Genomic DNA, 9,263 nt, shown 5'->3' on the forward strand with positions numbered 1-9,263 from the left:
ATAATTCAAGTCTGTTTTTCGATCTTTGTCCCGCCTCCCTTGCTCCGATTGGCTCGTGTATGTAATCTGAGCTTCTCATTGGACAATTCCGCTGTCAGTACAAATGGGCGTTCCAGTTCAGGAAGGGGAACCAGCGAGGAGATTCTCCCACCGTGAGCATGCACTTCCCGGTGAACACGCAGCCCGTTTGACGGTTAAGTCCATCTCACTTTAGCCATGAGGAGAGTCACGCTGTTTGTCAACGGCTCGGCCACGAATGGAAAGGTAAACAATGGAGATACAAAACCGGAGAACGGAAGTTAGCATCCGTCCCTACGAGCATGCTAACCGCCAGTTTAGTCGCCGTTAGCTGATACTAAACGCGGCTGTCGGTCACCGTAACGTGCCGTTGGTGTGTGTCCCGGTGCTGTCGAACAGGTGGTGGCTGTGTACGGGACCCTGGAGGATTTACTGGCTGCTGCCAGCACCAAACTGGGAATAAGAGCCTCTAGCGTTTCTAACGGGAACGGCGGGCTGATTGACGATATCACGCTGATCAGGTGAGACCTGTCGCCGCTTCATGCACCATAGAGGCTCGATTTTTGTTATTTTAGCTTAGTTTTGTCAAAACTGTTTGTTTGTACCTGCAGAGACGATGACGTGTTGTACGTATCAGAGGAAGATTCGTACGAAGGTAAGCGGATGTTTCTGTTGTTAAATCACTGAGAAGCTCGAGAACAGTGAGGATACCCAGCACAGCATCACGTGACTTGACCCCCCCCCCCCCCCCCCCCAGCAGCAGACTCCAGGGGCCACGAGGACGGTCAGACTCACACTGATTGGCTGACGCTCAACGTGGGAGGACGCTGCTTCACCACCACCAGGTAGATCCTGCAGCATCTGGGCTTCCTCACTGTAGTTCCTCTAGTGTGGGGGTCTGCAGGTTAAACCAGCCAGTAGACACAAGTGTGGGCTACATAAGTGTGTGTCTGTGTGTGTGTGTGTGTGTGTGTGCGTGTGTGTGCATGCACAGGAGCACGCTGGTCAGCAAAGAGCCTGAGAGCATGTTGGCCCACATGTTCAGGGAGAAAGGTGAAGCCATTTTCAACATTTGTCAGCTGAAGTTGAAGCTTTGACCTCGTGACCTCGTTTCATCTTTGCCTCCGTGTTCCAGATGTTTGGGGCAACAAGCAGGACTCTCAGGGGGCATACCTGATCGACCGCAGCCCGGACTACTTTGAGCCAATTCTGAACTACCTGCGACACGGGCAGCTCATCATCAACGACGGCATCAACATGCTGGGTAGCGTAGCTCCGCCCACCTTCACAGACACGCCTCTGGTTGGTTTTCTAATCCGTGCTCCTTCCTCTGCAGGTGTGCTGGAAGAGGCTCGCTTCTTTGGGATTGAGCAGCTTGCCGAGCAACTGGAGAACCTCATAAAGGTGCTAACAATGGTTTCAAATGAGGTGTGTATCCATCAGCGGTAATTTAACCTCCACCCCCCCACCCTGCCCCCCCAGGCCTCACAGCCGCCTGATGACCACTCCCCTCTGACCCGGAAGGAGTTCATCAGATTTCTGTTGGCCACGACCACCAAGTCAGAGCTGCGTTGTCAGGTAGAGCGACACTAGCAGTGGAGACGAAACATTTCTGATGGAAGCAGACGTTCTGTCGTGGGAACCAAACACCGCCCCTCAGATGTCTCTGTGTCGGTGCTCATCAGGGTCTCAACTTCACCTGTGCAGACCTGTCTCGTCTGGATCTGCGCTACATCAACTTCAAGATGGCCAACCTGCGAGGAGCCAACCTGACCCATGCCAACCTGAGCGGGGCCAACCTGGAGAGGGCTGACCTGTCCATGGCGTGTCTGGATGTGAGTTGTGTGATGAGCAGACGGAGATGTTTCTGTAGGAAGCTGAGACCCGGCTAGTTAGCTGAGCACATGGCTGGTGGTGTGGAGGAAGTGTTAGCATCGCAGTAAGGCTAAAGCAGAGACTGCCGCTACCAATCATGGCCAACGTTGTCAGAGACGATGAGGAGGATTACTGGACACTCCCACAACCTGAGCCTGAGTCAGCTGATGCTAACACTTCCCACCCACTACCATTCATTGTGCTTAGCTAACTAGCGGTCAGCCACACTGTAGGTTTAGCCTTCCCCTATGGACAGCATAGCTAACCTTGAGTGTGAAGTGGTTGGTGACGTGTGTGTGTGTCCAGGGAGCCAACCTGCAGGGTGTGAAGATGTTGTGTACCAACGCTGAAGGAGCGTCACTGAGAGGCTGCAACTTTGAGGATCCTGCTGGCATCAAAGCCAACCTAGAAGGTGAAGCTGCACATTCGTCTGTTTCCTGTCAGACACAAACACAGGCGAGACTGACTGAGTGAGTGTGTGTGTGTGTGTGTGTGTGTTCCATCTCAGGAGCCAACCTGAAAGGTGTGGACATGGAGGGAAGTCAGATGACGGGTATCAACCTGCGAGTCGCCACACTAAAAAATGCTAAACTGAAGAACTGCAACCTGAGGGGGGCGACGCTGGCGGGGACAGACCTGGAGGTAACCTGGGGTATTAATTAAAGGATGTCTTACAAATGTATGTTTTATGTAGTCTTTTGATACCAGACATCAGAGAGCTCAGCCTCCCAAGAGCCGGAATTTGCTTGGACCGCAGCAAGATTGCAGAGGACCCCCCCATCATCCTGTCATGGACGGGAACCATTTAATCTGTAATCTCCCAAACTTTTTTAACTCTCCCTTTATTCTTTCCAGAACTGTGACCTGTCAGGATGTGATCTTCAGGAGGCAAATCTTCGGGGCTCCAATGTGAAGGGCGCCATCTTTGAGGAGATGCTGACGCCGCTGCACATGTCTCAGAGTGTGCGGTAAAACACGCCTAACACGATACCTCTCCCTCCGAGGACGACCAGTGAATGCCGAGCTTTGATGTCGCTCTGAACCAAACGTGTTCGATCTTTGCCTCCACTGAGGCGGAAGCTTCCAGAAGTCCTTTTTTAATGGCAGTCTCAACAGTTGTACTGGTTGTGTGTGTCAAACAGGAAAATGTTGTCAATGAAAGTGCCAAATGTTCCATGCAGGTTTGTGAAACTAGAAAGCTGTTCACCAAGCTGCTGTCAGGTGTTAGCATGCTAGCGTTTGTTAGCACTACATACTGCTGAAGCTTGTTGGGTCACTAGAATGAACCTGGTATGTGACGTCAGGATGAGTCAACGTTGTTACACTTCCCACCGTGAATGTGATTGTGGCCGTTGTTGCATCACCAGGGTTTCAAACTTCATTTTGGCGTCACACTCATGAACGTGAGTATAACTGCATGTTAGTGCTTTACACCCTCCCCCCCCACGTGTAAATGCAGTGCAAGCAGGAAGCGAGGAAACCCCAGAAGCCCGATAATAGGAGAAACGATAAAATACCAAAAGAGACGAGAAGTGGCGGCTGTAAGTGATGAGTGGCACCAGTAACCACAGGGGCCTCAGCGATCAGCACTCGTCAATGACTCGGTTAAGATGGAAATTGTTAAACTGTTGTTAAAGTTGTGACTGTTGTTCTGTCGTTAAATAGCTTTGACGCTTTTGATACTAGTGAATGTATGATTAACAGATCAAAAGGTTTCGTGCATGGTGTCAACCAAAGCTTCGCATCAACTTGGCGTTCATGCCTCGAGTTCCTCCTTCGTCCCGTCTCTGCTTCGTGGTCAGGCTAAAGCATCGCGACCTAAATAATGAAACGTTAATCTGATATGTTTGGAAGAAACTGGACTTAATTCAGGATTTGTTCCCAGTCAGCAAGCTGGCACATAAATCTGTAAGCAGGAGTCTGGACCAACTCTGGTCGGAGCGCCTGAAGGGTCACAGAAAGTCTGACGTGGTCCAGAACATTTGGTCGGTCTTCAGTATGATTGTGATGAAAAGTGGAGGAGTAGGAAGTTAATTCTGGGTTGTGAGATCTTCTATCTTCTGGGTCCTGTAGTGGTGGATGGACCCCCCCCACACGCGCGCGCACACACACACACAAGTCTCAGATTTTCTTTTTGAAACTTCCTTAAAATACTTTAAAAAGTCTTAGATTTAGCAAATTTAAACCTGCGGGAACCCGAAACCAACACAACAGGAAGCACATGCCATTCACAGAAACATGGTGGTTGTGATTAGTCTGTGTCAGGATTAGCATGTCTGTACTACCTAGCTTTAGCCTCATTGCCTAGCCTTAGCCTCATTGCCTAGCCTTAGCCTCATTGCCTAGCTTTAGCCTCATTGCCTAGCTTTAGCCTCATTGCCTAGCTTTAGCCTCATTGCCTAGCTTTAGCCTCATTGCCTAGCTTTAGCTTCATTGCCTAGCCTTAGCCTCATTGCCTAGCTTTAGCTTCATTGCCTAGCCTTAGCCTCATTGCCTAGCCTGAGCCTCATTGCCTAGCCTGAGCCTCATTGCCTAGCTTTAGCCTCATTGCCTAGCTTAAGCTTCATTGCCTAGCCTTAGCCTCATTGCCTAGCCTTAGCCTCATTGCCTAGCTTTAGCCTCATTGCCTAGCTTTAGCCTCATTGCCTAGCTTTAGCCTCATTGCCTAGCTTTAGCCTCATTGCCTAGCTTTAGCCTCATTGCCTAGCCTTAGCCTCATTGCCTAGCTTTAGCCTCATTGCCTAGCTTTAGCCTCATTGCCTAGCTTTAGCTTACATAGCCGAGCCTTAGCTCCAGCATGTAACAGCACCCACCTATCTTTCTCTCTCTGTACGCCAGGCTTAGCGACGCGTCCCCCAACCGTTCTTCTGGGCCTTGCTAGCATTGCCCAACCAGCAGATGAAGCATCTTCCTGTTGGACTACAAAATACTTTGTCCCTGTGCCACTTTTAGTAAGGACCAAGTAAATGTTGACGTTGGGGTCACGTGACTGATGAGATCACCAGTTCAAGCGCTGGGGTCACTCCTCCCTGTGGTGAAAGTGACTCACTATCGCCTCATGAGGATTAAAATGGTATAATGAGGAGGTGGCCCAGGAGAGGCTTGATAATTGTTCTCACCAAGCTTCTGTTTTTGTATTCATGATTGATGTTCGACAGTCAGAGTCCTGCGCAATGTTGGTGTAAAGCTGGGCTCACATTACAGGGTGGCCTGGCCCGGTTCGGGTCCAACACTCCCCTTCATGATGTCACGTATGAGGTGAACGAAAACTGAAATTACATGAGGCTTCCTCGCTGTCGAAGGGTCGTCTTAAAATCCTGCTGTGTGAGACGCGTCGTCGTCCAGATTTGAGACCCATCAAGATGTTTAGAACCCTGAGGTGTGAAACCAGCAGGAGGCGGTTTCTCTGAGGGTCTGCGTGTCGTCGATGTTTAATAAATGTCTTTATCGTGTCTTTGTTTTCCTTCACGGGTTGAAGCTTCCTAAACCTCTCAATGTTGAGTTATATGTATAAGAATTATACATTTGTTTAAAACACATTGTCTGGGCAAGAACCTCAGCAGCAGCAGTGACTGAAACTCCCTGGAACCTCCACTCGAGGTTGGCGGCCGTCTGCCTCGACCAGCTCGGTTTGCAGAGGCAGAAACCGTCATTCCATCGTATTTTGATGCATTTTTGAAGAACGGAAAATGTTGGCGCTGCAGTGAAACCTGTCACCTGTCCAGACGGTGCGATTCTGTGACATCGTCAGGGGACTTTCACAGCTCAAAACCGTCACAGCTGCTCCAGCAGGAGGGTCCCCCCATACACCAAGACCAGCGAGCGGAGACCGGCCTGAGGACAAGAAGCACGCTGTTCCCTCACTTTGGTAAAAGTAGAAATACCCAGATAAAATAGCACTGCGGTTACTCAAGTATCAACTGTAAAAGTACATGCGCTACATGTGTATTGAAGTACTTGTGACTGTTATCAGGTTCCAGAGGCTGAGTCTGTGCCTGAACTAACTGATGGGTCCAGGTAGAGGTAGAACTGGTGCAGATTTCAAACATGAGACATGGAGGGTCCAGTCTCCCCAAACCCAACCAGTGTTAGGGAGGCGCTGTCATGACGCGCTCACGAGCGCCGGGGCCTCAGGGTGTGTTAACTGCAGCCTGCCAGCAGAGGGCAGCGCTAGATCACCAGTGCAGTGTGGGACGATTTCAGCTGCAGGTAAAATCCACGTCAGCTCCTGATGGACAGAGGGCAGCGGCTGATTCCTGAGCCTGAGCCCACAACTGCTCTTCCCAGTGAGTGGAAAACAGGAGATAGGAAGAAACTAAAGTTTTGTGAGTAAAATACTCCACGTTCAACCAAGTTGAACAGAGGGAGATGTCTGTGGTGTCTGTCACGACTTCACCTGTAGGTGGTGCTCTACGATGGGCCGACCTGTAACTGCAGGGGCTACCAGGAGATTGTTCTTTTCTTCCTCCTCCTTTTCTCTTAAAATGGCCGACAGTCAAGATCAGAAGACAGCAGCTTTAATTGTTCTTTGTTTCCCAGCTCTTGAGATTTATTGTCAAGAATAAACAACAGCAAATCACATTTATTCCTGCACTTTCTCCTCCGGGCCCACCGCCAGACCCCCGCTCAGGCACAGGCCTGGTTATTCTTGGGCTTGCTCTTGTCCTGGAGCTGACTGTAAACATGGGACTACATAAACAGGTGGTCTAGGGTCTGCGGTCACCCGTCCCACCAGGGCAGCCCAGTGCAGCGGTGTGTTTATGCTGGGAGATGAGGTGGTGGGTGGGGGGCTTGATTGGAGGTTTGTGGCTGAGAAACGACTCTAGTGGTCTGATGTGCTTCTGAGCTCATCAACAGCCATGTGACAAGCACCTTCTTGGTTGGGTTGGGTTTGGAGTATCATTCCATCCTTCCGTAGTGCGGGACCGTCCCAGCTGTACTCCCTGGACTGGTGACCCGCCTCCAGCTAGTGGTTAACATGAGGAACTGCAGCCACTACACCAGGAACAGACATTGAAAATGTGTTTTCATGAGCCTTCCTTTTTATTTTCCATCAAATGTGTTCTTTTGCCAACCTTAAAAAACACCTTGTAAAACCTGCCAGCTGTCGGGGGAACCAGCACTGGATTACATCATTAACCAGTGACGGTAGCTCTCAGCTACAATGGCAGGATGGCACTTCAGACCAAGCCGTTAGGGTTAGAGCGCTGCCGGTCTACCGCTGCAGATGCATCCCAACAGATACCTGACTGACGAGGGTCATGCGGGTCAGCAGTTAGGTACATTAGCAGCAGATGAAGGTGAAGGAGGTAGTAGCAGTACTACATTCTGGACATCTGGTGGTTCTCTCCAGTAGAAAGGGGCTGATTCCAGATCTGGGTAACCACAGGAAGGAAGCAAGAGAAGAAAGGAATCAGCGGTTGAGAAATACCTGCCTGCCAGCAGCCGAATGGAGGCGGTAGAGCTAATAAACAGCCGTGGTGGGTGAGGTTGTTCAGAATCAGCTGACTAGTATGAAACATCCCGTCTGCAGCCAAACACAACACTCCTCCAGGCTTCACCCACCGTGAGCTCCACAAACTCTCTGGTGGGCGTATTCTCAGCGCGTCTGAGCCCAGAAGTGAGTTGCTTCACGTTTCCTTTGGGTGGATTTTACCAACGCTCACCAACTGCAGCTCCGGTCTGGAAGCGTTTGCGTTGAGGTCAGAGCTGTTTGTGTGGCGGCCGATCCAGGTTTTAGGTGGAAGTCAACATGCCGCCATCACTGCCTGCTTCGAGGTCAGAGGCAGTATAAAAGCAGTTGAAGTACTTCATAAACTGGTAGCACATTAAACTACAAACAACCTCCTTTCTTGTATTACATGCAAACCTACAAGTGATCACATCGCACCTGCAGATACTTCCCAGACTAATAGGTCATAAAGGTCTGAGTCATCTGCTAGGATCTGATGGGTTCTCCAGTTTCAGTCCCACCAGGGCTCATGAAGGTCAGTCTGGTCGTGTTTGTGTCGCCAGATTTGCATCTCTGTCACGTTGCTCTGGTTTCTCATCCTACGATTACCAGCTGCTAAAAACCCGTCTATTTTTAACAGACTCAGAATGTTGTCGTTCCCGATGACAACCATTTCTCCTGGAGCTGGCAACCTTCCACATTTGGTCCGATTCCTCGAGAAGTGTCCAGATACGCGAGGCTGGTGGGATAGCCATCTTCCTCGGCGCCTTAGATCTCCTGAAGTAGATCCCTACTTTGATGTAGCTTAATGGGGTCTTTGACGGAATTCTGGAGAAGCCATTTAGTCTCTGGAATAAGGACCTCTCTATGATTTCTGGGGCAGCACTCAGGTAGTCTCTCCCATGCTTCCTCTAAACCAGGGGTGTCCAAACTGATCCAGTCCAGCGCCGTGTGGCTGCAGGTTTTCAATCCAACCCAGCAAAAGCAACACCTGATCCAACAAATGAGCCATGTGGACACAGCTTGATTGATCGAAGTAGAATCAGGGGTTGCTTTTGCTGGGTTGGAATGAAAACCTGCAGCCACACGGCCCTGACTGGACCAGTCTGACACCTGTGCTCTAAAGCGAGAGTGGGGTTATGGATGTACTAACCTTATGTGTTTCACCTGCTCCCCAGATTCCTTTCCGAGCCCTCTGATCATGAGATCTCGCACCTGGGTTGCTGTCAGGCTAGTGTCTGGCTGCGCTGATGAACGATGAGCGCCAGGCACAATAATTTTATGGTTTATCGTCAAACTGGTACAGACCTGAAGTGACGATAAACCAGAAGATTGTTGTGCCTGGCGCTCATCGCTCTTCTTCTTTCTGTGACGTTGCAGCCTCAGTTATCATAGGAAGTCAGGAGGCACGACTCTTCACATTGAGGTCATAGCCTGGTGAGGACAGAGTGTTGGGGAATCTTTTTTTTAATTCTTATTCATCAAACTGCAGTTGTTGCAAGTTCCTGCATTTTTCTCACATAAAATTGCATAAATATTCCACATATTCCATTGCATTTTTCAAGAAATGTGCTGCATAATCAAGGATTTTTGCCCCCAACAATCACAAAATAACTCCACATTTTTCTGGAAGGACTGTATGATCTACAAACCTCCCTCCCTAATCCGTCATCTTTATTTATCCTAAAACAACTCATGGTAATTCAACGTCCTAATTGTCCGTCCACACATTTGTCTCGTGTCGTCATGACGGCAGCCCACACAGAAACGTCTGAATGGCTGTAACTGTTCCACTGAGATCAGTCGGCTCTGCAGAATCCATCATCCCTCAATCTGGATTATAGAGGCTGAAAACACTCACTGACGCTTCACGCTGTGGTCAGTCAGGGAAAGTATCACCTTAATAAAAGTTGATGGA

At 49.8% G+C, this 9,263-nt stretch overlaps 1 protein-coding gene across 2 annotated transcripts; it reads left to right on the forward strand.

The window, feature by feature from the left end:
* The first annotated feature begins 103 nt into the window (after positions 1 to 103).
* On the forward strand, positions 104 to 4,006 carry kctd9b (potassium channel tetramerization domain containing 9b). Of its 2 annotated transcripts, none has more exons than XM_086187768.1 (12): positions 104 to 264; positions 418 to 539; positions 630 to 673; positions 776 to 863; positions 1,013 to 1,071; positions 1,154 to 1,282; positions 1,355 to 1,422; positions 1,501 to 1,596; positions 1,704 to 1,853; positions 2,200 to 2,305; positions 2,402 to 2,535; positions 2,749 to 4,006. In XM_086187768.1, the coding sequence occupies exons 1-12, from the start codon at positions 217 to 219 to the stop codon at positions 2,863 to 2,865; spliced, it is 1,161 nt and encodes a 386-aa protein (XP_086043894.1). In that variant the 5' UTR covers positions 104 to 216; the 3' UTR covers positions 2,866 to 4,006. The 2 variants fall into 2 exon arrangements, with proteins under 2 accessions (XP_086043894.1, XP_086043895.1); XM_086187769.1 differs by having other exon boundaries at positions 779 to 863.
* Positions 4,007 to 9,263: the final 5,257 nt, after the last annotated feature.

Source organism: Aulostomus chinensis, chromosome 19 (genome assembly GCF_037954235.1).
Source record: "Aulostomus chinensis isolate RoL2024-O1b breed Wild chromosome 19, RoL_Achi_v1.0, whole genome shotgun sequence".
Lineage (NCBI taxonomy): Eukaryota > Metazoa > Chordata > Actinopteri > Syngnathiformes > Aulostomidae > Aulostomus > Aulostomus chinensis.